The sequence below is a fragment of the Camelus bactrianus genome, chromosome 6, assembly GCF_048773025.1.
Source record: "Camelus bactrianus isolate YW-2024 breed Bactrian camel chromosome 6, ASM4877302v1, whole genome shotgun sequence".
Lineage (NCBI taxonomy): Eukaryota > Metazoa > Chordata > Mammalia > Artiodactyla > Camelidae > Camelus > Camelus bactrianus.
This window is the reverse complement of record NC_133544.1, coordinates 4,776,420-4,802,675: the sequence shown is the minus strand read 5'-3', so window position 1 is coordinate 4,802,675 and position 26,256 is coordinate 4,776,420. Positions and strand designations below refer to the sequence as shown.

Genomic DNA, 26,256 nt, shown 5'->3' with positions numbered 1-26,256 from the left:
AAAATCCTGGGACTGGCCCAGCACCCTGCCTCCTCTCCTTCCTTGGCACTTTTCCCCAGAGATATGTGACCATATTTCCCAAACCAAAAGCCGATGTGAGAACAGGATAGGGTGTTTGAAACTCAGATCACTCAGCAGAGAGGCAATCACAGTAACCATGGGCCAGGTGTGGCCTGAATTTGCAGGTGTTTAGAACCTGTGCAAAAATGTCTCCATTGCCCATCACAAATGGAAGAGAAATGGTCCTGATTCCAGAGCAGCAAGCATTTGGGCCTGGTCTTGCTGAGTGAGGCAGGGTGACCAGAGAGCTTCGGCCAGCCCAGCGGGAATGGTGACAACAGGTGTGGGGGACAACAGGAGGAGGTCTGGGCCAGGATGTGGGGTGGGGCCTGAGCTCTTTCCTGTGGACCCTGCCTGCAGGGGGCTCATTTTGCCATTGGAAAGGCCCATCAGTAAGACAGATGTGCATCCCGAGGTGCTCAGTGGGTGTGGAGGCTCTCGTGGTGGACTGGGCTGGGGCAGCCTCTCAGAGGTGGCATGTGAGTTGGCCTGGATGCAGGGAGCCTGCCCTGCGAAGGTTACAGGGACAGCCTTCCAGGCTGAGGGAGTGGGAAGTGCTAAGGCCCAAGCCTGTCACCTAATCCGGCAAGTCCAAGGAGCAGAAAGCACACTCTGTGGCGAGCAAGTGGGAGGACGTGGGCGGGTGGGGGGCGGCGCACTCGGGATAGGGAGGCATCGCATGTTTACACGTGTGCATTTTGTTCTGTGTGCAGGCCCCAGCCTGTGAGCACAGGGCGCCAGGACCAAGTCACACTTTGGGAAGCTGACTCTGGCTGTGAAGGGAGAGGTGGACCAGGGTGGGGCAGGAGCAGAAGCAGGGGCCCGGAGGAGGTGAGGCAGCCAAGGCTGACCTGGGCCCTCGGCAAAGCTGGCTGCATCCCGCTGGTGGAGGAAGGATGGGCTGCCGGGTTCTGAGTGGCCAGGCATCCCTTACAGAGCAAGAACTTGTCCACAGTGTTCCGACTCAGAAGGAGGTGTCTCCAGCTCTGAGCCAGACCTCTGCTGTAGTCTCACAGAGGGTGCCCGAGGGGGCAGGTGCATCACAGAGCTCACTGAGCTGTCGGGGTTCCTGTCAGGGGACTGTCCAGGTGTGCAGATGGGGAAACTGAGGCCCAGAGAGGTGAAGCGGTTTGTTTGCCCAGGTGACCCAGAAAATTGCTGTTGGAACAGGGACTTTAACCTACAGGATGTGTGTGATGGACCCAGCAGTCTCGGGCTGGACCTCTTTCCCCATCAGGACCCAAAATTACTTACGGACTCAGTCAGAACCATGTTTTGCATCTTTATTGAGTTCATCCAGGAGGGATACAAAAGTACTTTCTTTTTTATAACCCAGGTTTGTACACTGGACTGCCAAAAGTCTTATTTACACAACATTCAGTGGTTTTTCCAGCTTTACTGAGCTGCAATTGACATCTAATGCTGTGTAAGTTCAGGTTGTCAGACACCGTGACTTGGTGTGTGTGCGTGTTGGGCGATGATGACCACAGTAAGCTAAGGAACACGTTGGTAAGGGCACAGCTCACTTTTTTTTGTATGTGTCGTGAGAACTTTCAAGAAAGTATTCTGAGCCACTTTCAAGTATACAGTAGAGTGTCGTCAACTCTGGTCACCATGCTGTACGGTACAGCCCTGAACTAATCCACCCTGTTACTGGAAGTGTGTGCCCTTTGACCACCTTCGCCAGTTTCCCCCACCCCCCCAGCCCCTGGCAGCCACCAGTCTGCTCTCTGTTTCTATGAGTTTGGCTTTTCTAGATTTTACATAGAAATGAGATCATGCAGAAATTGTCTTTGTCTAGCTTATTTCACGGAGCGTAATGTCCATGTTGTCACAGACGGCAGGATTTCCTTCTTTCTCGTGGGGAAGTGACAGTCCATTATAGACACGTGTGTGAGAGAGACGCTGGATGCAGAAAGCGTGCCCTCAGCACCAGGGTCCTGCTTTCAAAGGCCAGGTGGTTAGAAGAGCATCTGCCGAGCATTTCCAGGGAGGATTCATGCGCAAGAGACATTGCATCTCAAACCAGCTGCCCTGAGCTCAAAAGCTAAAGCAGCTCAGTCCATAGAACTGAAACCTTTCCCTCAGAAGAGCAAGACCACATCCAAGGACGTTTCAGAGCCCGTCACCAGCGCCAGGGACACGGGTTAGGGTCAGAAGCGGGTGCCTTTAGGATGAGTGTTTACTGAACGGTTTTTGCAGTTTTGTCTCACGTTTCATGCCGCTCTTCCTGGTTGTCCTCGAGTCTGTCCAGCCAAGAGCACAGACCGCACACCAGGGGCAGCTTGCCGGCCTCTGCCCTCCCGGGGGGTGATGCCGTCAGCTCGCACTGCCGCTTCTGGGTGAGCACTGTCCAATTTGAAAACCCCAGGTTCTGACTCTTGGGTTGGAAAATATGGTCACAGTTTCCATGAGACCCTCTTGAGGTGGAGACGGGGCATTAGAGTCCTTTTCAAGTAGCTAAAAGAGTGGCCAGAGGTAAAAACAGGAAGCACTTGAAGGTCGTCGGGAAGAAGGCAGTGCTCAGCCTCCTGCGCTCAGTGCCCCAGCATGGGGGCACCTGCCAGGCCCTGCCGCCCACTTGCCCACCCCTACCGTCCTCTCCCCAGGATGAAGCCAGCGGGAAGTGTAAATGACATGGCCCTGGATGCCTTAGATTTGGACCGGATGAAACAGGTGTGTGTCCTTTCCTGAGAGGCTGTGAAGGAGCCAGAGGCTGGGGACTCCTCAGGTCCACGAGGACAGGCAGGCCCAATAGGGCCCACCCGTGGCCGCCAGAAATCCAGGAGCCAGCAGTTGGGGAGGGGTGTGGGTGCCACTTGCAGCATTGGACCCCTGCCTGTCATCACCAGAACAAAGTTTCTGGGCACCCCCAGCCTACCTCTGGGGCGTGGGGGGCTGCAGGCCTGGCTGGGGTGTCCCTTACCCCACTCACACACTGCCCTTCCCCGACTTGGGGACGTGGGTGAGGATGAGGGCTGGGGAGGGAGCTGGGGGTGGCCCTGACCCTTCATCCAGGCCAGCTTCCCACCTCTGCTGCCTGTCCCTTCACTTTGAGGGTCTGCTCCCAACAGGAGATCCTCGAGGAGGTGGTCCGAGAGCTTCACAAAGTCAAAGAGGAGATCATCGACGGTAAGTAGACGGCCCGCGGGGGCATCACCCAGGCCAGGGCCGCCCTGAGGGGCCCTGAGAGAGGGTCTGGCCACCCCGGGATGGCCCAGCCAGAGGGGCCATCCTGGGCCAGGAGGCCTGCGGGTCTGTACTTGGGGTGTTCCATTCTTCCTCCCAACAACCCACACCACCCTCCTGCTTCTCTGGTTGAGCAACTGAGGCTCAGATTAGGTGACTTGTCTCAGTATAAGCACCCCTGGCGGTCTGTGCTGCTCCACCCCCCGCCCTCGGGGTCTCCTGGGGACTAGCCTGGTAGACGAGGGCGGGGGTGGGGGGTGGGGGTGGAGCCAAAGTGCATTCCCAAGCCCAGAGCCGTCAAAACAGCTGGACTGATCTGTTCTTATCTCAGTATCTGTGGACTGAGCTTGCCTATTTTGATTCTGCCACTTCCAGTCACTCCTAGAGGTTGTCTTCCTAGAGGTTTCAGGGTCCCCTGAAGCCACAGAGCTACCTATGGGCCTAACCTGGTCCACAGCCTGCTTGGCCCTGGCCTGGAGAGCAGGCATGTGGCTCCAGAGCACAGGGCCTTGTCACAGTGAATCACATCCACCTTTCCGGCTCCCACCAGAGCCTTTGATACAGCTGGCTCAGATCTGGAGCCAGAGGAAGAGGAAAAGTTTGGGCAGGGCTGGTTCAGCCTGCAACAGTGAGGTGCAGTCTGGGCCTCCCCGCCTCCCTCCTCGGTCACACCTGGTGGCTGGGTGGGCCTGGCCCCCTGGGTATCAGAGGCCAAGAGAGAGATCCGGGCACTAACGGTGGATGCTGGGGGTTGAGGGCTGCCGGACTCCAGAGAGAGAGGAGGCTGGGGGGAGCCTGCCTGGGGCACCAGCAGACCCAGACCACTGCCCAGAGCTGAGTGATCAGCCACACCCTGTCCTTGTCCCAGCAGAGAGCACTCAGTTCCTGTTTGTCCCGTCCCCCCACAGGCCTGGGATGGGCAGATAAGGAGTTAATGAATGAAGAGAGACAGAGCCAAAAAGGAGACACAGGGGCCAGCTGTTAACTCTGCTTTTCTGCTAGGTGCCCCCTCTGAGGGCTGCTCATGTGGCCCCAGGGCCAGAGCAGGTGTGGGGCCAGAAGCCAGGCTGCCAGCCAGCCTTTGTGCGGAGGACAGCAATCTCCCCTGGTTAAGGGCCCAGCAGCCCTCAGCGCTCCCCTGGCTGTTGGCTCCAGGCCCGGGGTGGGGGGTCTGGGGAAAGGCCCAGATACGGGGCAGAGAAAAGCTGGGGAGAACAGCAGGAGAAGCCACTCCACCTCCCTGGAGGGGGAGAGCGTTCAGGCGGGGGGGGGGGGCAGGGGGGAGCGGCAGCCCTGCTCAAGGCCGCGGACTTCCTGCCGCCACTGTCTGGCCACTGTCTGTGGAGGGCTGCCAGTCCTCTGCCCCAGCATGTCCAGGGCTCCCGGTGCCTGCCAGCACGTCACCAGCTCCGAAGCCATCCCCCAGCCTCGGTTCCTGCTCTGCCATGGTGGGGAGGGGCTGGTCCTGCCCTCGAGGGGCTGCCAGCTCGGGGACTGGGAGATGAGCCCTACCAAGGGCTGTCGCCCCAAAGCCTGCACCGGAGCCTGCGCTGCTCGACCTCTAGGAGCCTGGGTGGGGCGGGCACTCGTGAGACCGGGCGGGGCAGACACCAGGAGGGACTGACCAGAGACAGGGACAGCCCCTGAGCCTCCCTCTTCTGTCCCTCAGCCATCAGGCAGGAGCTGAGCGGGATCAGCACCTCGTAGTGCACTCGGCCCCGCTGCCGCCTGAGACGCCCTCCCGTCTGCCCGACGGCGGGGGACTGCGAAGAGCCCAGCGCCCCGGCCTCCAGCACACACGAGCACGCACTGAAGCTAGGATGTGCTTCGTTTAAAAGTCTTAACCTGTGATCAAATATTAAAATGAAGAAAAAAGTTCAATTCCTGGATTTTTTTAGATTCAACCTGACACAGAACAGCAGGTCTATTCACCTTTTTTTGTATTTTATATTTGCCTATTTAAGTGTACATTTCTTTCGGTTTATAGAGAAGACACCCTGAGTCACGCGCTTCATTAGATGGTTTCAAGTTTCCTTCTAGGTGCCACTGGTAGCGCCTCGGCGTGGAGGCCACTGTCCAAGCAGCTCCTTCCCAGCCCCACGGTGGTGAGGGTCTGTCCACGCACCGCGCCGTCTGTGTCCCCGTGGTAATAAATGCTTACTGTCCACACCCCCGGCTCCGGCTTGCTCTCTCACGCCGGCTCGTGGTCACTCCTGGCTGGGGAGGCCCCTTTTTGGGGTGGTGGTGCCCAGAGTAGCAGGAGCACCTCGGGGGCCATGAGGTGCAGCTGGGCTGATCCAGACATGAGGAGGGGTGGGGAGGGTGAGCCGGGGCAACCCAGGCACTTCCGGCAGGGCCCCCCCCAACCCCCCGGCCTCCTCCAGGGAGATGGGCCCTGAGTGACGCCCATGCCTGGGACATCAGAGAGGCCTGGAGAGTGTACCTGCTCCACCTACCGCACAGGTAGGGTCCCTGGGACTCGGGCTCAGCACAGTGGTACGGGAATGGAAGGCAGGCTTTGTCTCTGCTCTGGCCCACAGAGTCCCCTGCATCCTCCAGGGAGGACACGGGTCCCCGCCCCCGTGTCAGCAGGGGCAGCCCGTATGCCCACCTGAGGCACTCCCCATACCATGCAAGCTCCCCATCCAAGCCAGAGAGGGTCTGGCTCTCGGCCTGGGCGACCGCTGCCTCTGGGCCGGGAGCGAGGCCCCAGCTGGTGGAAAAGCTTTGAAATCCTGTGACCATCCCACAGCCCCTGCAACACAGCAGTGTGTCCAGCTCTGGCCCAGCCGTCCTCTGGGGATCTTGGGAGGAGGTGATGAGGCAGGGCCCCCGGTCTGGCTAATGGCAAGGGAACAACTCTTTCCTGGCAGGTTCTGGACTACCGTCTCCTCCTGTGCTCCCAACAACCTAAAAGACAGGACTGGAGCTGTTCTGCTTGTTAGGAGGTGAGCAGTTTTAACCCAGGGCCGGCAGGTCCCACAGCTCCAAGAGCTGCCCTCTCCTGCCGCCTTCCGCTTCCTGAGGTCAAGGAACCCCGGAGTCTCGGGGCCTTGGGGAGTAGGAGCTGGCAGATGGTGTGGGGTGCTCCCCTCTCCCCAGGCTCATGGGCGAGGCCTGGCCATGCCTCTCTGCCCTGTCTGCAGAGAAGCACGCTGGCAGACACAGAGCGTTTGTGAGGCTCAGCTGGGCTCTCCAGGGCTCCCCCAGGCCTGGTGGGCCTGTGTGCAGAAGGCGGGGCCGCCGCCCAGGCTCAAAGTACTCCCAGGCCGAGTGCATGTCCCTCCCCCAGTAAGCCCGAGGGCCTCTTCCCTGGGCCATCTCAGTGGTCAGACCATTCAGGTACAAGGGTGCCTGGCACCACGTGAGGCCACTCCCAGCCCTGGGCGGGAAGTCCTTGCTCAGCACCTGCCAGGTCTCGGGCACCAGGGGGGCGGGGGCTGCAGTGTGCCTTCCTCCCAGCCGTCCCTCTCCCCGGTCACTAAGACAGCCCAGCCCCGCACACCCCTGGGGGCTGGTCCTCGGCCTCCTCAGCCTTAAGTCTACAAGTGAAGACTGTCTCCCTGGGCTGCGGTGGGAGCTGCAGGGCTGCACCCACACCCCTTCATCTGGCCAGAGGGCCTGGCCCAGGCACCCCTCTGCCTGCCTCCCTCCGGGAGACCAAGGCCCCAGCCCACCCCAGTGCAGCCCTTAGGGCCAAGGGGCTGACAAAAGAGATGCCTCCCTAGGCCTCAGCTGTGCCAACAGCCCCCAGCAGTCGGAACAAGCCATGTCCCACTTCACAGAGACACCAAGGACACCAGCCTTCTTCCATCAGAGCTGGAAGTCACCTGGGCAGTCACCTGTCCAACCACCTGTCTACCCACTGTTGGGCCTGTGGTACCTGCTCGCAAGCCCCACAGCTGAGCAGGTGAGGGTGGGGGCTCAAGGTGGAGCAGGGACTCGTGCAGGAGCAGACCCGTGGGCCGGGGGGAGGTGGTGTCTGCAGAGCTCAGCCGGGCGGAGAGGAGGGAAGGCTAGTGATGAGGGGCTTTGGAGCCACGTGGACCTCCAGGGCGAGCGGGAAGCCTTCTGCCCATACCCCGAGGCCAGCCACCCACCATGGCAGGGCCCTGGGGGAATGCCACCTCAGACCCAACTTGCCGGCAGCAGCCATGCCTGAGGGCCAGTGAGTCGTCCCCAGGAGGGAGGCGCACTGAGGCCCTGGCCCTGCCTGACAGGAGCTGAGCCCACTCCTTGGAAGCACAATCTGTGGACGTGAAAACAAACGCTGGGTTCAATTTAGGGCATGGGAACGCCAGAGAAATCAGTTCCCTGGAGACCACAGGCACAGCGTGCCCGGGGCAGGGCTGGTCCTCGCCCTGTGAGGCCCAGAAAGGGAGGGCCGGGCCTGAGGTGGACGGCGAGCCCGTGTGCGGGCCAAGCGCCTCCAGGCTGCCGTCCATGCCCACTGTCCCGTGGTCTCGGGGCTCCCAGGGACAAGAGCAGCAGCCCAAGGTGCAGGAATCAAATGCAGCCAAACCAGTTCTGGGCAGTGGGCCGAGGGGGGACAGGTGACAGCCAGCTCTGCAGCAGGTGGGCGGGGCAGGGCGGGGCGGGGTGGGGCGGGGCCGGGCAGCAACCAGAGCACACAGGCCGCTCCTACCCTCGGCCGCAGCAGCCCGCGGCAGGGCCAGTGCACGGCAGGGTCCATCCACGCCAGGCCCCAGCTGTCAGGCTCACAGGGGGTCTTCTGCCAGCTTGTACACCCTCTTCACCCGGGCGAAGGGCCCCAGGGAGTCCTCAAACACAAAATCCCAGAGCACCTTCACCCACGAGTGGTGCTGGGGCAGGTGGTCGTAGTACTCGGGCGCGATCTTCCGCACCTGAGGAGAGGGCGAGCGGGTCAGGCGTGCGGGCACGTGGGCGCACGTCCATACACGGGGGCACAGGCGGGGCCTCGCACACGCAGCCACGCCTGTGAGCCCAGGCGCGGGCACGCATGCGCACGGAAGTGTGTGCGCACACAGACACGTACCCCCCCCATCACCTCTCAGGGTACCGTGTCTGGCTCAGTAGGCAGGAGGCCGCCCGGTGCTGCCTGAAGGCAGAAGGCAATTGGCTGGGGGCACCAAGAGGTGCTGAGCCCCCTGCCCTAAGTGAGGAGAGGAGTTAAAAATGCACCCTCCCCTCTCAGAGCCCACACCCTGGGTTTCTAACCCAGGAGCCCCATGGTGAGCTGGGGTTTCTTCCACTCAAGCACCTGCAGAGATCTGAGGCACAACCAGGCTTGAGTCCTGCTGAACCATGGTCACGTTCATGCACCGTGGCCTGGTGTTCAATGCCCTCTCCCACCTGCCAACCCCTCTGGCCTCGGCTCCCAGCACCCCCAACCCCATTGCCCTCCTTCCAGCCTCAGTACTTTTCATTTCCTCTTCAGCTCCCTGCCTACCTCTGCACCCGACACCCTCAGCCCACCTCCTCCAGGAAGTGCTCCCAGCCTCAGTGCCTGCATCCACACCAGCGTCTCCAACACCACCTCCACCTCCTCTGCTCGCCAACTGCAGGGGATGCCCTCCACTCCCCTGTAGAGGACGCACCAGGTGCTCAGGGCCTGCTTTATAGCTGAAGATGGGGCAGGGGTTTTGAGGGAAGAGATGACCTGCACAGGGCATGAGCAGAGAGCCTTCGACTTTGCTTGGGAAATACAAAGGCTCAGAGCTAGCAGGTGCTTCTGTGACTGACTTCGGTCCAGATTCTGGCTCTAGTACTTCCTGAGGCGGGTCTCTCCCCTCTCTGGGCCTCTGCCTTCTCGTCTGTGAAATGGGCACAGTGGCTAATGAGGGCCTCTGCCCCATGGGTTTGGGGTGAGTCTTCAGTAAGGCAGTGTCCAGCACAGAGCAGGACCTCGGTTCCGCTGGGGCAGGGCTGAGCACGAGGGCTGTCGGACTCGAGTCACGTGGGCCACTGCACAAACTCCTGCACACCCAGACCTGTGCTCACACACAGCCATGTGCACACCCAGACCTGTGCTCACAACCACGTGCACACGCAGACACAGATAAGCAGGTAGGCCTGCCGGCACGCACATACACATGTGCACACACGGGCAGGCACACACAGACCCGCACTCTCCAACAGCCTTCCCACCGCCGCCGCCTCCAGCCATCCTGTCCGTGGTCACCTCTGCTCTAACCAACGACCGCCAGACTGGAACTCCTCCCCCTCCCCCTCCCTCCTTCTCCTTTAGAAAGTCTCCAACATAGGTCTCCCTGGAGGCTTCCGCTCTGAGACAGCTCAGGCCAAGTCCCTTGAGTCACAAAGGCCAAGGCCTACCCTGTCCTCTCTGTGCCCAAAGGGGCACAGGGCAGTGACAAGAAATCGGCAGGGACGGGATCAGGAGATGGGAAGGGGCGGTGCATCACTGGCAGTGTCACTACTGCTGCCCCCTTTTATAGAAGGGGAAGCTGAGGCACAGAGAGCGTGAGTGGCTTACCGGAGGACACACAGCCAGCCAGTGAATATTGCAGCTGGGCTCAAATAGGTTTTCACTAAACCAAGTGATCTAAACTGTAAAGTGACCCTTGAGCCCCCTCCCCACCTGAATTCACCTCCTCATTCTCCAGCCAAGCATTCCCTTTGCCAGGTGGCCTCCTTCTGCCCTGGGGGCCACAGGCAAGAACGTGGCCATCCCATGATCAGCACAAGAGGAAAAGAGGCTGGAGTGTTGCCCAAAGCCTTCCCCACATCTCCCCTAAGGCATCCGTGCACCCCCTCGCCCACATCAGCCCTGCGACCGTAGCCACGTACCAGGGGCAGGTTGCAGCCCGGGATGCTGGGGAAGTCGTGGTGCTCCACGTGGTAGCCCACATTGAAGGTGATCCAGTTGAGGGGCCCGTAGTAGGAGTAGGTCTCGTGGCCCTTGAGGAACATGTAGTGCTCGGCCACGAAGTGGCCAGAGATGGGGTGCAGGCCCAGGCCCAGTATGGAGCTGGCCAGCAGGTAGACCATGGACTTGAGCCCCCAGAGGGAGAAGATTGTGGCGTTGGCCGCCAGCTGCACCAGGGCATTGAGCACCTCCATGCGGGTCATGGCCTTGGGGTGCACGCAGAGCGGCCGCAGCGAGTAGAAGAAGGGCTGCAGCAGCAGCCAGAGCAGCTTGCGGGCCGGCGTGCAGAAGAGCCAGCCCTCCAGGCGCGTGGGCACGTCCACGTCCAGCCCGTCGCCGCCCAGGTAGCGGTGGTGGTCCACGTGGTACTTCTTGAAGGAGGCAGCGTAGGGCAAGCCTATGGGCAGGTTGGCAAAGATGGCGAGCCAGCGGTTGTGGGCGGCGCGGCCCGTGCCAAAGGCTGTGTTGTGCGAGATGTCGTGGATGGCCAGCGTCAGCGAGTGGTTCACGCAGCCCCCAAAGGTGTAGGCCCAGAAGAACAGCCAGCGCCACGCCAGCCCCCGCACCAGCCAGCAGGCCAGCAGCTGCGCCAGCACCAGCCCCAGCACCGTCCACTTGAGATGAGGGTCTGGTCGCATCAGGGCCTTGATGGCCGGGTACTTGGCTGCAGGAAGGACCAGGAGAGAAGGTGACACTGGTGCTGGCTGCCTGGGTCCCAGGTGCATGCTAGCCCCTCCCCCTATTCCCTCCCTCCTTCCATTTCTCCTGCGATCTTCTGTCCCTCCCTCCACTACCCATTTAACCCCCAGGCAGTGACAGAAATGCCCTCGCCCCTTCAGACTCAAAGACCTGGCACTGCTCTTTGGGGCCCAGGAACAGCCCGGTCTGTGCACGTGCAGAGGCAGGCGGTCCGGCCTCCCCGCCACCTGGGGGGCTCTAGGGAGACTTCCCACAGTGGAGGTCTTTGCCACCAGCCTAAATAAAGAACAGGCGTCCGCATGGCCCCAGAAACGTAATGCCCAAAATCAAAGCAGCTGCAGAGAGAGCTGCAGGTGAACCGCCCGCGGGGCTGCACCCACACAGCTGTGGGCTTTGAGCTAGCGGGGCAGGGACAGGCAGCCTGGATGCCCAGAACTCAGGCCCCTGGGACAGGGCGGGGGCCGGGGGAGGGGGCTGTGGAGGGCTCTGGCTTTGAGAGTTTCCGTTCTTAAAACAAACAAGATCTGAAGGAAACATGATAAAATGTTGAATGTGTGTATTTTGGGTGGTAGATGTTTGTTATAGTATCTTTTGTACTTTTCTATATTTTGTTCTACATAAAAGGGAAAAACAATGAGAGTGGGAGGTACCCAAGCAGGGGAGGGAGGGCCTTCCCAGCCCAGGAGCGGTCCAACCCTGTAGAATAGAAAAGCTGAGTAGGGTGGATGCCCTGGACAAGACTGCCTTCTAGAAACCTCTGCCTGGCAGAGGGGGTGATGGGGGGACATCACATGCTCAAAGGTACGGTTGCCCCCCCCACCCCAGGTCTGCCCTGTCCTTTGGTTCCCTCAGAGGCAGGGCCAGTGCCCTGATACTGATGGGGACTCTGAGGCCGGTGTTTGTCCCAGGGCACCGGGTGAAGAGGGTCTCCAGGATCGCAGCAGAGACTGAGCCCCAAGGGGAACCGGCCAGGCCAGGGTCCAGTCCTGCCTGCTCTTTCCCAGAGACCCAGGAAATCACTTCCCTTTTGTGCTCGGGGAGGGTGTGACAGCTACTCCCTCCTCCCAGCCCAAAGAACTTCCTGTCAGAGCCACTCAGCCTGCAATGGAATAGGCTGCTTGGGAGGCGGAGAGCTGCCTGTCCCTGGGGGTATGCAGAGAGACACATGACAAGGGCAAGGGAATTCTGCCCCGTCAGAAGGGAGACGCAGGCTCCAAATCCTCCTGCCCGAGCTGCAAAGCCGCAAGCCCATCTCGGGGTCAGTCTTGATCTTGCTGTGTGGCCGCAGTGAGTTTCCACCCTCTCTGGGCCCGTGTGTGACACAGCATGGGCATGATGTGCCTCACAGAGTGTCTGTCCCCACCGAACGGTCCTGGCCCTGATGGTGGGACAGCTCGCGTCTGCTGGAGAGGCTGGGGGGGGTCAGGGTTCCCACATCTCTGCCCAGGAAGCCCCCAGAGTCCCCCAGACAGCGTTTCCCCCTGCCATCTACACACCAGTGCTCCCATCCAGCCTTCACTCATCTGGCAGCTGCGGTGGTTTTGATCCGGTCCAAGGGTCCCACACAGCCACAGGACAGCCTGCCAGTGGCCAGGGTCTGAATCCCACACCCCCACCCCCTGCTCCCATTCCAGCTGCTGTCCCCCAGTTGCTGAGGCCACCCCCAGGCCTCCAAGCTCCAAAAAACTGCCTGGGCCCTTTCATCCCAGGAGCCCTCTCCCTGAAGCCACCAAAGCACCACCCAGTCAGGTCCATGAGGATGGTGGCCACAGTACGAGTGTCAAAGCAGAACTTGGGAGAGAGCAAGCAAGCCCAGGGCTGGTAATACACCTCGGTCCGCTTAACCGGGACTCCAGGCGGCCACAGTGTCCCGGGAGGAGCCTCCAGAGCAGGGTCAAATTCCAGCTCTGGATGACGCTTTAGTAACCAGAATAGATAAAGATCTCCTACAGCCCAACAACAAAAAGATAGACAATCAAAAAAAAAAAATGGGCAAAGGACCTGAACAGACATTTCTCCAAAGATGTGCACCTGTCCAATAAGCAGATGAAAATAGACTAACAGATAGTTAGTCACCAGAGGATGCAGTGAGCTCCCACCTCACACCCGCCAGGATGGCTGGACTCAAAACCAGAGAAACAAGTCCTGTGAGGCTTAAGGAAAGTGGAACCCTTATTTGTATGTTGCTGGTAGAAAAGCAAAATGGTGCAGCCATCTTGAAAAACAATCGGGCAGTTCTTCCAAACGCGAAACACGGAACTACCATGTGATCCAGCAATTCCACTCCTAAATACATACCCCAGAGAGTTTAGCTCACGGACACAGAGACCTGCCCACTCACGTTCATAGAACTATTCACAACAGCCAGAAGGTGGAAACCACCCAAGTGTCCATCAGCTAATGCCTGGATAAACAAAATGTGGTCCATCCACAAAATGGAATATTATTCAGCCTTAGAAAAGAATGAAACTTGCAGTTATAAAGTAAGTCATGCGGATATAATGTACAGAATGTTGACTGTTGCATATTTAAAAGCTGCTAAGAAAGTAGATTTTTGAAAGTTCTCCTCAAGAACTTTTCTCATCCAAGAACTTCAAGAAAAAAAAAACTAACTGTGTGGTGAAGGATGTTAACTAGACTTAGTGATCATTCTGCAATAAACAAACATCAAACCATTACGTTGTACACCTGAAGCTAGTAAATACCATGACAGGTCAATTATACCTCGATTTAAAACCCTTAGACTGAATGTCCCACTTCTTCATTTCACAATGCCACCTCGCTTAATCCCACTCCCTGGAACTGACTCCCAGATAAACTACAAGCAACCCCCCCCACAAAAAAGGAATGAAATACTGACACAGACTACATCCAACATGGGCGAACCGGGAAGACATTAGGCCGGGGGAAATAAGCCAGATTCCCCTTACGTGAAACATCTAGAATCGGCAAGATCACAGCAGCAGAAAGTAGAGGCTACCAGGGGCTTGGGGAGGCCCGGACGGGGCTGGGCAGTGACTGGTAATGAAATGGGTATAGCGTTTCTGCTCAGCATCATGAAAACATTTTGGAAATAGTAGCGATGGCCACACAAACAGCACTGTGAATGTAATCAAGGCCGCCAAATCACACACTTAAAACGTGGCTTAAATGGCAAATTCTACGTTTGCTATATAAATAATAATAATAAAGTTTGACTAAACATCTCAGCTCTGGGCAGGTTACCTCCGCCCCAAGGCTGGTTTCTGAACCATAAACAGGTAACTGGGAGGATGACTAGATCAGGCATGGAAAGGCTCAGGCTGACCAGCCAGGGGATGAACCTGCGCTTTGTGATGAAGAGTCAACAAAAGCGCCCCAGGGAGGCAAGGTTTGAGAGGCAGGGGCCCGCAGACAGGTTACCAGGTGAGGGGGGTGCTGGGGACAGCGTTGGAAGGCGGCTGATTAGAGCTCCCCCAACCCCAGTCCTGCCACAGTCCCTGATGGCGGCTGTGTGGGTCGTGGGAGGTGACCTGGCTGTCCAAGAAAGGCCGGAGGCCCCCGTAGGGTGCTTGCTGCCCCAGCAGGTGGAGGAACATGGTGGGGCGGGGCGGGTGGGGGTGGGGAGGCTGCCGCCTTAAACCATTTCACAAGGTGGAGGGAGAGACCAACAGCCCCCGAAGGTGTCCACGACCCCCCCCCACCTGTGAGTTGGTCAGCTGACACGGCACCCAGGCTGCCGGCCTGCTGACCTCACAATGGGGAGGAGACTGGATTATCCGGGCAGCCGTGTCATCATCATCCCAGGCTCCGGACAGTGGAAAAGTGGGCAGGAGAGAAGTCTGGGGTGGCCGGCCAAGGACACCATCAGCACTGCTGGCTGTGAAGACGGAGGAGGGGCCCTGAGCCGAGGGTTGCAGGCAGCTCCAGAAGCTGGAAAGGCCAGGACACAGACACCCACCAGAGCTCCCAGGAGGAGCATGGCCCTGCCGACACCATGACTTTGGCCCAGTGAGGCCCAGGTCAGACTTCTGAGCTCCGGGAACCATGAGATAGCACCTGTGTTGTTTCAAGCCTCCGAGGTTGCAGAGATTTGCCACCACAGCCCTAGGAAACACGCAGCTGCACCGGGAATGAGGGGACAGCGGGGCTCCCGCAGCCCGGCCGACCACTCTGGCCGCTCCCCGCCCCATCCCTGCACTGGGCACGGGGGCCACTCACACCTGGCCCTGCCCCTCAAGGGCTCGTCCACCAGCCCCGATCGAGGTGGACGAGGCAGAGCAAGAGAGACAAAAGGACCCTGACCTGGGGGATGGGGACTGACACGCGGTGGGCCCCACTCGGGAGGGCGTGCAGGGAGCAGGCCACATCCCAGCTGGTTCCTGCCCCAAACGTGGGTCAGAGTGAGCGCAGACACTTCAGAGAGTGGGCCTCAGGGCTACCCAGGAGGATGGGTGCTTCCAGCAGGGGACTGAGGGGCCTAGAAGGGCGGGAATCCAGTAGCCACGGTGGGGTGGAGCAGGGAAGGAAGCACCGTCCCCATGATGCCCAGGGCAAGGACGCGCTGGCAACCTCAGCTATCAGAAAGGCTCTCACCCACAGCCCAGTGCCGCAGAGACAGCATCTCTGAACCTTTGCATACTTGGGTGTCAGGTTGGGACCACAGGCCACAAAGCTCCACCAGCCTCCCTCCCAACAGTGGCAGCTTCTCGGCACCAGCCTCCCCACTTGGGTAACCAGGTGCCAAGCCCTCGCCTGCCCACGCACACCTGGGAGCTGATCCAGGAGGCCACCAGCCTCTGCGGGGTGGACCTCCCCTATTTTCCCTTGGATGGAGGCCAAGCCTGGGGCAGGAGGATGGGGCAGGCCACACCTGCAACAGGTGAGCACAGACTGGCAAGCTGTGGGCCAGCAGGGACCAGGACCCTGGCTCAGGGATCCAGACCAGCAAACAAGCCACTCCAGTGCCCCCCGGAGGCAAGGGCAGTGACAGAGCCCAGCTGCTGTGACCTTGGATGGTGGGCCTCAGGTGCCCCATCTGTCAAAGACAAAAAGTCGTGCCTGAGTGGAGGGACAGGAGAACACCTTCGGGTGTTCCCAAGGTCAGACTTCTTCCTTCCCAAGGACTCAGCTGCCCTCAGCTCAGAGCAGCCCCAACAGGGCATGGGGTGTCTGATCCCCAGCCTCTCACCCAGGCCGACCGAGCAGGCTAGGGCCAGTCCTGGCCACAGCACCGCCCAGCCTAGGCCTCCACACCTGGAAAATGGGGCTGGCACTCCTACCCACCCACCCACGCAGTGGTGGGACCAGGATGACAGCTCTGAGCCCTCTGACTGTTCTTACTGTCGTCATTAAGTGCAGTTTTCTGATCTGAGAGTAAACCTCGTGTTTCTGACCTTTGAGGCCGGGGGACGGGGGCGGGGGCTGGTCTTGGAGGCTGATCTGGCCCCGGGCTTGCTCTAACCTACGAGAACAGGCCCAGTGCTCCCAGGCCTTGACGGTCACTGGGCTCGGCCACCCCACTGGAAGTAATGAAAAATGGGGCCGATGTACAAGCCGGCAGCTCAGGGGCGATCCCTGAGAGGGAGTCAGGCGCATGAGCTCCAGATCACCACCACTCTGCACGGAGGCACTTTCCAGACCACAGTGCAGGGAGAAGGAGCCCCAGGAAGCCAAGCAGGGAGGCAGGGCAGGGCAGGCGCTCCGTCCAAAGGCGTGGTCTCCAGGGAGCCTGGGCTGAACACGAACGAGGGGCAACACCCGTGAGTGCTCAGAGGCAGCGGCCAGGGGGCTTGGAGACCCGGCTGAGCACCCCGGCCTTCAGTGCAGAGCACAGGAGGACCCCATCTAAGGAGTGGGGCGGCTCTGGACCCACCCGAACAGCACTGGTGAGCAGGGCCACGCTGATCCACCAGCCCCCCATACCTGCTGGACAAAAGCTCAACCTTCCCTCAAGGGAAACAGCAAATGGCGAACCTTTTCAGTTCCAGAGCTTCTGAGTCCCTGGGGAGCCGGGAGGCCTGGGGGCCACCCCGAGAAGATGTGCAGGGAACCTCCAGCCACGCAGACCCAAGGAGGTCACTGAGCGCATTCGGGATTCAGTATAATTGTAGCCATGGGCTGGGGATGTCCACCAGGGGGTCAGGGAGGGTCATGGAAAGGAAGACAGGACAGATGCCTGCTGGACTCAGCAAGGCCATGGGGGCCTCAGCAGGAGCCATTTCAGCAGGAGGCGAGGAGAGAAGGTGAGGGGAGAGTGAGGCATGGGGACGGAGAGCTGCTAGGGTGCTGAGATGGGAGAGAGGGGCCAGGGGATGGCAGAGGAGGGGACAGAGATGCAGACATGGAAAAGGCAAGGAGGGATACGGGCCTGACAGGGGGTTCCTCGTCCAGCGACTCAGGGATGAGCTAGGGGACGAGAGCCACAAGGTACCATCTTCCCTGGGCTCCAGAAGAGGTGGAAACCCTGAGGAGGGGGGCAGGAGCCGTAGCCCCCTGGGGAGACCCAGGCCTGCCTGGACACCCAAACCTGACCCAATTTGACCAGGGGGTACTCTGCCCCCTCAGGCCTTGGGAGCAGAGGACAGGAGAAGCTGCGTTAGGACATGCATGCCTCAAGGGCTCTCTGCTCCCGCGGGGCAGCCTAGAGCCCAGTGTGGACGGACAGCCACCTGGAACAAAGACAAACAGACCCACGCAAATGGTCTTCCAGCAGGGGCCTGGGTGGGGCCCGAGGCAGCTGGGCAGCTGGCCATGAACAACAGTCATTGCTAGAAGTCACACTGTCCAGGCATGGCATAGGAAGGAGGGGCCGAGGTCCAGGGCAGGGTCGGACCAGGCAGGGCGGGGCAAGAGAGCCAACACTTGACCTGAGGAGCCCTGGCTTCAGGATGTGGGCTAGGGCCCAGGTGCAGACGCGGCCCTTGGCAGGTGAAGCTTGCCCGGCCTCTGACACACACTCATTCATTCAGCCTTTACCACTCTGCCTGGAGGGAACCATCCCCCCATCTTAGAGATGGGCAAACAGAGGTTCCACCACACGGTGAAACCACCTGCCTCATTTCCCCGGCCCCTCTGGCATCCGCAGGGAATGCCACAGCCCCGGAGCTGTGCTTCAGGAGAGCCGCCTGGCTCAGTCCGACTGCTGTATGTCCTCCGGCAAGCCCAAGTCCCTCTCTGGGCCAGCTTCCTCACCCTCTGTTCCTAAGGCACCTGCTCTGACAGCCCAGGCTGTGAGCATATAGAGCTGGGTCTCCGCTGGGGCACAGGGGACAGGAGGGAATGAGGGAGAAGGCGGCCAGCTCCGAGGTGTTGGGCAGCGTGGCTCCCACAGATGCGAACCTTTCGATGCATTGCGTACATCTCCATACGTGATGGACTTGTCCATAAGGACCCAGAGGTCTCAGCAGAGGAGCTGCTGGAAGGAAGGGCAGCCTGGACCCAGCAACGCACACCAGTCTCACAGAACAACCTCCTGTGCGTCCTGGTTACCCCCAGAACTCTTCCTGACAAATTCTGCTGCACCAGCACAGGAGGACAATGGCAGAAACAGGCAGCTGGGCAGGGGAGGCACCAGGCTCCCCTCCCAGCTATGGTCTCCCCCACCTAGCCCCCTTCTCTCTGGCCTCCAGCAGGGCTCCCAGGAACACATGGGGCTTCTCCCCACTTATGCTCCAGACCCTTCCAGGCACCTGGGGCCTGGTACTATCTAGGACTGGATACTCTGACCACTTCCTCAGGGAGGCCAAATGCCACTGCTGACAAGGGGAGGTCCTTGTCACTGCCTTTCACCGCCTGTGTGCTCCCAAGTCTGGAATGTTCCATCACTTCCATCAGCTCACTGCTGCCCACCTGCTTCTGGCTCCCACTTGACCCTGTCCCACCACAAGCCACTGTGCAGAGCGCCTTCCCTCACATCCCCACTCACCACCTCTGACAGCATCTCCAAGCAAGGCACCCAAAGGCCCCCAAAGCCCCTCCTTCCTAAACAGCTTCCCTGCAGCTCTGGCCCCAACGCTTGGTGAGCCGCCTCCCCATGGCCCCGTCTCTCCCACCTCCTTTCCAGTTTCGGAGCACCCTGGGGCCCTGACTCAACATGGAAAATGTGCAAAGTGGCCCAAAGTGCCTTCAGGAGTCGCTTAACTCCGCCCCCTCCCCTGCCTCCCACAGAACCTGCTCTTTGTTCATTGACAAATATTTGCTGAAGGTCCAGAGGCAGAAGGGCCCCCAGGCTGAGCAGGGGTGGGTGCCACCTGTGAGGGGCACGGGCAGCCTGTCCCCACTGGGATGTGCCAAGAGGACATGCACACAAAGTCCCCTGACACTCGAGCCAAAGCTCAAAGGGTGAGGGTTTGGATCTGAGGATTCACGGCAGGAGATGCTGAGTGACAGCAAGTGGCCCTGGGCTATGTGGGGATGAGGGGGACACTCTGAAAGTGGACTGTGTAACTTCACTGAAAATCACTGGACTGTGCCTTTAAAAATGAGTGAATTTTATGGTATGCAAATCACACCTCATAGAGCAGGTACAAACTAAAGAATGTGGGGGGAAAGCAGGCCAGGTGGAAGGCCGGGCACACACTTCAGTACAGAGGCTGGAAAGAACAAGAGGAGGGGACATGTGAGCTGGCAACTGCCGGTGGGTCACATGTCAGGGACCGGAGGAGGAACAGGCCCTGTTCGGTCCCAGGTGGAGAAGAGGGTGGAACAGAGGCGCAGGCCAGCATCACCAGGTTAGAGCTCTGTCCTGACCCTGACCGGCCGCTTGAACTTGGGCAAGTGGCCTAACTTCCCAGGGTCCTGCCATGCATAAAAAATGCAAATGACTGTAAGGCCAGAAACAGAGAAGGAAACGAAAAGAAAAGAAAGGGGAAAAAATGCTCCAAGTGAAAAGACACAAGACAGACACCAGGGAGGATTCTTGTTACGTGTGGCAAATGCAGGGCCACGACAAGTCACGTCTGACTCTCCAAGATGCTGGAGGATTACTCCCATGGGAAAAGCAGTCAAGGACATGAGTAGAAAGTTCGCAGAAGACAACAGTGAAATCAAGAAGAAATGCTCAGCCTCACTAATCAGCTTAGAAATGCCAATTAAAACAGGATGTCTCCCCCTGTCCAGTTGGCAAGGGTTAATAAACCTGTGCTCCTGGCAGTGGGCAGATCCCTGGCAACACTGTGGGGAGGGAACCCCGCGATAATCCTGGCAGGTTTGGACAGGATATGCTCAAGCTTTGTGTAGGTGCCTGCTGCCTTCGCTCAGCCTCGCTGGGAACCAAGGGACCGGCTCTAGCGGAGGTGGGTCTGGTCCTGCCCTCCGGAAGCTCAGAGTCGAGTGGAGGGGTCAGACAATTAAAGCAGTCACCCAACAAATCAAAGTAGAATTACTAATGGGGGCAAAGATCAGGAGGGGAAAGTGCACAGGCCCCCGCGGGAGGAAGGGAGGAGTAGCTGGTGGGGCGGGGGCCGGGAGGTGGGGGTTGTGCTGTGGTGTCAGCACTCAGGCCACACCTGCCGCTGGGAAGCGGCCAGATAGGCTCCTCTCTCCCCAGCTCCCTCAGCGATGTGTGTTGAAATTGACCGTGATGGAAATATTTACAGAGGTTGGCAAATGCCAATTTGTAAACCAGGACCTTTTGTTCCCTTCAGAGAGTCAATTATTTCAAGTTTCCCAGCATAGTCTGCGTGTGTGCATGTGTGTATGTGCGCGCGCATGCTGTTAATATTTCTGAGGAAGGGACATTTAGGCTGAGACATGAAGGTTGCGTAAGAGTTTGGTAGATGAAGAGTAGGGGGAAAACATCTAAGCAAAGGAAACAGCATTTTCCGAAGGCATATGATGTAGGAAGCGGGCAGATGGAGGTATATTCCACCAAGTGACTACAGAGCAGAAAGGAGAAAAGGCAGGAGCGCCAACAGTCCAGAGCAGAGCTGAGATTTTAGCAAGGGCAGCCCTAGAAGGGTTTGAGTTGGGAGGACACGGTAGGGCCCCCTGGCCAATCAAAGACTCACATCTCTGGCCAGAAGTTATCTGGCTCAAAGAGAGGTCGTGCTGCTCAGGGCAGGAGGGGAGGAAGGCACCAGTCTGCCTTCTGCAGAATCTCAGAGCTGGGTGGACACAGGCTGCGGCCCGTCTGGCGAATGAGGGCAAGTCTACATTCTGACTGCAGCAGGGATGAGGGGCACGAGGAGAAGGTCCCTGAGGCCTGCCCGCCCTCCAGCCCTGCACCGGCGCCTCGCCTCGGTGCTGGAGGGAGGGGACTCCACGAATTCCCCCTGCGAGCGCCCCAGCCAGAGCCTTTCCTAAGCAAATAATCCAACAAGAATCTTACTTCCTCATTTTCCTTTGATTATTTGATTTTTAAACACATTTTTATGTGCGTGTGCCCTGCTTTCATAACTAAAACACAAAAACAAATCAGAAAGCTCTTTGTTTTTGAAAAGACAGATTCAAACCTTGCTTCTTACACCAGTGGCCACACCCAGCTTGGACTCTGATCTCCGATGTGATGACAGTCTTGCCGGCCCTGCTCCTGCCCTCACAGCACAGGGAGCCTCAGCTCCTGGCCTGGGAGACAGGTCCCTATCCAAGCAGGATCTGGAGACGGAGTTTGCTCCTGCCTGCAGAGCACTGCAACCAGCTCTCTGCAAGGACTCCCTGGGTTCTGACTCCAAGATTAGGATGGTTATTGAGCATCCAATGGCCCCCAAGGAGCTTGGCCTGGGCCACAGCAGCAACCTAACTGGGACCAGAGCACATCCCCGCCTAAACATCAACCTGCCCTCTATGGCCTCTGAGCTGTGTGGCCCTAGGCAAGTTGCTACCCCTCTCTGAGCCCTACACTGGGGCCTCTTCTGTAAAGAGACACTGGCAGTTCCACAGAGGAGTTCTCTCAGGCTGGGAATAGCACAGGCTTCAGAAAAGCAGAGATGGAAAGGTAATCCGTCCTTGGAGAGCACATGGGCAGGCCTGCCAGAGGTAATAATTATCATGGTAGCTAACATTTACTGAGTGTTGAGCTAAGCACTTAACATAACTCATTTAATCTAATTGTTTAATTAATTTAATATTTTAATTAAATGTATTCATTAAAATCTAGTAATTAATTTAAATTCATTTTAGTTTTATTTAATTAACCCCTTGTAACTCAACCAAAACTCAATTTCCTCATCTGTTTATTGACTTGCCTAGGGTCATGTGGCTAATGAGCTGGTGTTGGCCTTGCTGGGAGACCAACTCCACAGCCAGGGTCTAGACCCAAACCACCTGCCTCAGAGAACCCAATGGGCTGAGGCCATGGAGGGAAACGCCCAAGGGGCAGCCTCACCCAGCCCAGGCTGGGGGGCTTCCCGCAGGAGGGAGAACTGGGTAGAGTGAGTGGGGCATAACAGGAGGAAGGACATCCAGGCAGGGGAACAGCTTGTGCAAAGGCCTGGGAGGGAGGGAAAAAGACACATTCCAAGTTCATTAGCTCAAAACTGGACACATGAAGGGGAATCCACAACACTGAGGGGACAGTGGAAATTTGCAAAACTTCCTGGAGAGTCAGCCCTTGGGAACTTGTGCGTCCCAGCCACCCTGTCCAGGATGCTTCCTGGACTGGTTCCAGGGCCTGTGACGTCTCTTTAGAGAATTCCTTCTGCGTGTCCTGGCATGCTGGGTACTCCACTGGGCACTCCTTTTATCCTCACACCCATTCTGCCAGAAAGGATGACTGTGCCCATTATATAGACTAGGAAAGTAAGGCTGCAGCCCAGAGTGTCTGGATCCGCCCAGGCAGCTCTGTGGGCCAGGATACATCTCCCAGCCTTCTCCACCTAGGGCCAGGTACCCAGTGAGTCCTGTAAGGGAAGGGAGAGGAAACAGCCCTGCCTCAGACCTGATGAGGGGCCGTAGCCAGGATGCTTGCCCTCTGTGTGGAGGGGGTAGGGGGAGACCAGATGATCACCAAGGCCCCTCTGAGTCACCTGAGGGGAAGATACAGGTATAGGGGACAATGCTGTCACTGGTGAGGCCAAAAATAGTGCTAAGGCTACTGGACATCTCACAGGAGAAAACCATGAAGTCAGAGACCCACCCAGGGGTCTCTAGGACCTAAACCCCCAGCAACAGTGGAGTACAGTCACACACTAACCACTCAACGCATCCGATGTCTGAAAGGTTGAAAAGTAATAGGACAGATATTTCCATAGTCTTGAGGGGAAGCAGGAAGACAGCAAAGGGGAAATTCGAAAGAAAAAAGACAATCTATTCAAATGCATTAAAAACAAAAACAAAAAAGTTTCTGTGATTATAAAGGGGAAAAATATTTGCAATGTATATAAGACAAAGGGTTAAAAGCCTCCTATACAAAGAGCTCTAGTGATCAATAAGGAAAAGATCAACCGGAGAGAAAAGTTAAAATGGCCAATTAAATATTGAAACCAGTTATCACATAAAGATTAAACTCACAATGAAATAGTTTTGTTCTGTTCATCTGATTGGCAAAGATCAAAACGTTTGCCAACCCCAGGTGTAGGCGAGGGTGTGGGGAAATCACAACTGCTTCTGGGGAGCAGGGGAGCGTGTCCACCCTGCTGGAAGCCAGCCTGGCACTGTGAAGACAATATGGTGGCATCTAGTAAAAGCTGTTCTGGAGTTGTGAGCCCTTTAACACGGAATCCCCGGTAAAGGACTGTACATCCTGGGTCTTCCTGAGAGACCAGTTTGCAGGTTAGGTGAGTGCGCAGGAGCGAGTAACGACCTCTGGCAACACTAAGCGACAGAGAGGGGGCCGCTGTGTATTAGGCTATAAAATAAAGGACGGAATGGACGAGATTCTTTGGTACAATCATTGCTTTTAAAAAGCTGTATCCCTCGTTCCCCTCGTTTGCTTCCTTCGAGGCAAAACTCCGGTATGAGGGGTGGGCTTGGCGGCCTCTCTGGCGGCGGGAGCCAGGAGCTCTGCGCACACAGACGCCCAGGTGCCGGCGGAGGACTAGCGGTAGGCGGGGGAGGCGCATCCCACAGAGACGTCCCTCGGGCCGACCCCTGTGCCGCATAGTCCCCGCGCCCAGGGTTTGCCCCAGGGAGCGGCTCACATCCCCCTGCGCGAGCATCGGCTCGGGTCCTCCAGTCCTAGATCCCAGGACCGAGGCAGAGGCGTGAGGGGAGTTCCAGACCCAAGCTGGGGACTCGGCGGCCCCGGGCGGCGGACACTGGGGAGGGGAAGTGGCGCTCCCACCCTCCTTGCAGCAGAGGTAAGGGAGGTCCCGCTGGGCATCAGGCCCGCGCAAGAGCGACCCCTGGGCTCCGGTTAGCCAGCAACTCCAGACGGCCCCGGGGCCGTCCCCACCCGTGGCGAAGCCGGGGGGCCCCGGGCTCACCGAGCATCTCTTTGCGCCTCTGCGTGTGCGGCTGGTCGGTGTAGACCCACTCGAAGTCGCTGCGGCCCGCGCTGTTGCCCATGGTGGGGCCGGGAGCGCGGCTCCGAGCGCGAGGCGCACGGCTCAGCTCAGCTCCACCTGTCGACCAGCCGGTGCCGCGCGAGGACCTGGTCCCGGTTCACTGTGGGGCCGGGGCGGGGCTTCTGGGGGTGGGGCCTCCTGGGCGGGGCCAGGTGCGTCCCAGGCGGAGCCTCAGTTACCTCTTTTGAAAAATGGGGGACTGTTAGCGTGCGACCCGTGGAGAGTCCCTGGACCCTAGGTTGTGCAGAGACGCCCCGGTACCCTCATCCTCCCTGGTGGCTTGCAGCAAGTCGTCCGGTTTCATCGAGGCCTCCACCGCGGCTGGACACCAGTTCCCTCCGCACCTGCGCTCCTGCTGCCCCTTCCCCCACGGACCAGCCAGTGACAGCGCCCACCTGGCGCGGGGCGGGGCTTGGAGGATAGCGATTAAATAGATGCAACAGTGCTAGGAAACAGAAGGTGCTCAGGAAAGGTTCGCCACAGCAGTTCTCTTTCCCTATCCAGTCCTTTCATGCAATAACTCTGAGGGCAGATGAGATGTCTAAAACTTCACAGGGTGAGTCAGCCCCACCCCCCTTGCCTTCTGGGAAATCAAGGGACAGGGACACAGGCACGGAAGAGGCCTATTATGACTCAGGGTGATACGTGCTGTGACACAGGCAGGGTCTGGGGCAGCTAGGGTCCAGTAGAGGGGTCTTTTACATTAGGCCCTGAAGGAAGACTAGGAGTACAACAGCTAAAGCAGAGGGAAGACACTGGTGGTAGAAGGAACAGAAGATGCAAAGGCCCAGACTTGGAGGAATCCAATCACTGCCCGAATGGAGGAGTCTGGTTTGGGGAAGGGGGGATGGGTAGGGGCACAAGGCTCCTCATTTTCCCCTAATCAGGGGGTTCCTCTCGACCTCCTCTTGCTCCTCTCGAGCTTTGGACAGTGTACCTGGTACCTAGCCTATGGGCGCTGCCTGGGTAGCAGACTGGCCTGGCAGCCAAAGGAACCACAAGACAGGCAGGTAACAATCATGAGCTTCCCGCCAGTCTCCTGTCTGCGGCCCAGGGGTGTGGTACATTTGGCAGGCCTCCCTCAGCCCAGGGCCAAAGGCAGTCCTGGCATGAGCTGAGAAGGGAGGCAACTGTGTGTGGGCAGCCAGTGGCAGGTGTGGGGAAACAGGTCGACACAGGGGCTGGAACCCCCATCCAACAGGGAGCTCCTCAAAGTCCAGCGTTGCCACCACAACAGTTTGCACACCTCCAGGAATGGAGAACTCAATGCTCCCCAGGGCATCCTGCTCTATTCCCAGCTGGAGGCCCCTCACACGTCATCCTACCAGCCTCCACTTGATGGATGGGGAAACTCCTGGGTGTGGCTCAGAGATAAGAGGGCCTCAGAATCAGCGGCAAACCTGGGACAGGCCGCTCATCTTTGACTTGAAAAGCCCAAAGCCAGAGTGTCTCCTGCAGTGGGTGAGGTCTGGGTCCGGGCTTTGCCCCATGGGGCACCACCACACCTGCCAGATCCTTCTGTCCCAGGCGAGGAGCAAAAAACTTCACTCAGAGATCGACCCCAGGACTCAGCCTGTCCAGGTGAAACTAGCCCGATGCTTTCATCTTACAGATGAGAAAATTGAGGCCAAAGAGGGGACAAGTCAAAGGACAGACTGGCAAGAGACCTGGGAGTGGAATAAAAGCTCAAGACGTGAGATCACAATCAGCTGCCATGGCCAAGTAATCCCCAATTCCCTAAGGTCCACTTGGACCATAGAAACTCGGCTTCGAGATAAAAAGCCACCACAGCCCTGGTCCTAGAAATGAAAGAAACTGCATATTCATATTTGTCATGTGGTATCCTGGGTGAGATTCTGGACCAGAAACTGGGCATTAGGTAAAAACCAAGGGCATCTGAATAAAGTATGACCTTAGGTAAAAATGTGTAAATATTGGTTCAGTCCTTGTAACAAATGCAGCATACTGTATTATAAGATAATAAAATAAAGAAATTTGAGGTGGGAGGGTATAGCT

The 26,256-nt window shown here is 58.3% G+C and overlaps 2 protein-coding genes across 6 annotated transcripts in view; one reads left to right on the top strand and one right to left on the bottom strand.

Annotated features, from left to right (window-relative positions):
* EVL (Enah/Vasp-like) overlaps positions 1 to 5,418 on the top strand; it is a 135,596-nt gene extending 130,178 nt beyond the window's left edge. For all 5 annotated transcript variants that reach the window (XM_074365043.1, XM_074365041.1, XM_074365044.1 and 2 more), the window contains 3 exons: positions 2,670 to 2,736; positions 3,135 to 3,192; positions 4,919 to 5,418. In XM_074365043.1, coding sequence (XP_074221144.1) covers positions 2,670 to 2,736; positions 3,135 to 3,192; positions 4,919 to 4,956 — 163 coding nt within the window. In that variant the 3' untranslated portion in view covers positions 4,957 to 5,418. The remainder of the gene's footprint in view (positions 1 to 2,669; positions 2,737 to 3,134; positions 3,193 to 4,918) is intronic.
* On the bottom strand, positions 1,330 to 24,347 carry DEGS2 (delta 4-desaturase, sphingolipid 2). Its single transcript, XM_074365045.1, has 3 exons — positions 24,160 to 24,347; positions 10,039 to 10,781; positions 1,330 to 8,114 (listed from the first exon to the last, which is right to left on the bottom strand). Exons 1-3 carry the CDS (start codon positions 24,239 to 24,241, stop codon positions 7,968 to 7,970), a joined length of 972 nt encoding a protein of 323 aa, XP_074221146.1. The 5' UTR covers positions 24,242 to 24,347; the 3' UTR covers positions 1,330 to 7,967.
* Between the last annotated feature and the right edge of the window lie 1,909 nt (positions 24,348 to 26,256).

Bases quoted from the DNA above. Each gene is read 5' to 3' on its own strand.
- DEGS2 (XM_074365045.1), bottom strand. From the start codon at position 24,241: ATGGGCAACAGCGCGGGCCGCAGCGACTTCGAGTGGGTCTACACCGAC. The intron at 10,782-24,159 runs GTGAGCCCGGGG...TCCTTCCTGCAG, and splicing joins GAGGCGCAAAGAGATGCTCG to CCAAGTACCCGGCCATCAAG. The intron at 8,115-10,038 runs GTACGTGGCTAC...CCCTCTCCTCAG, and splicing joins CGGGCTGCAACCTGCCCCTG to GTGCGGAAGATCGCGCCCGA.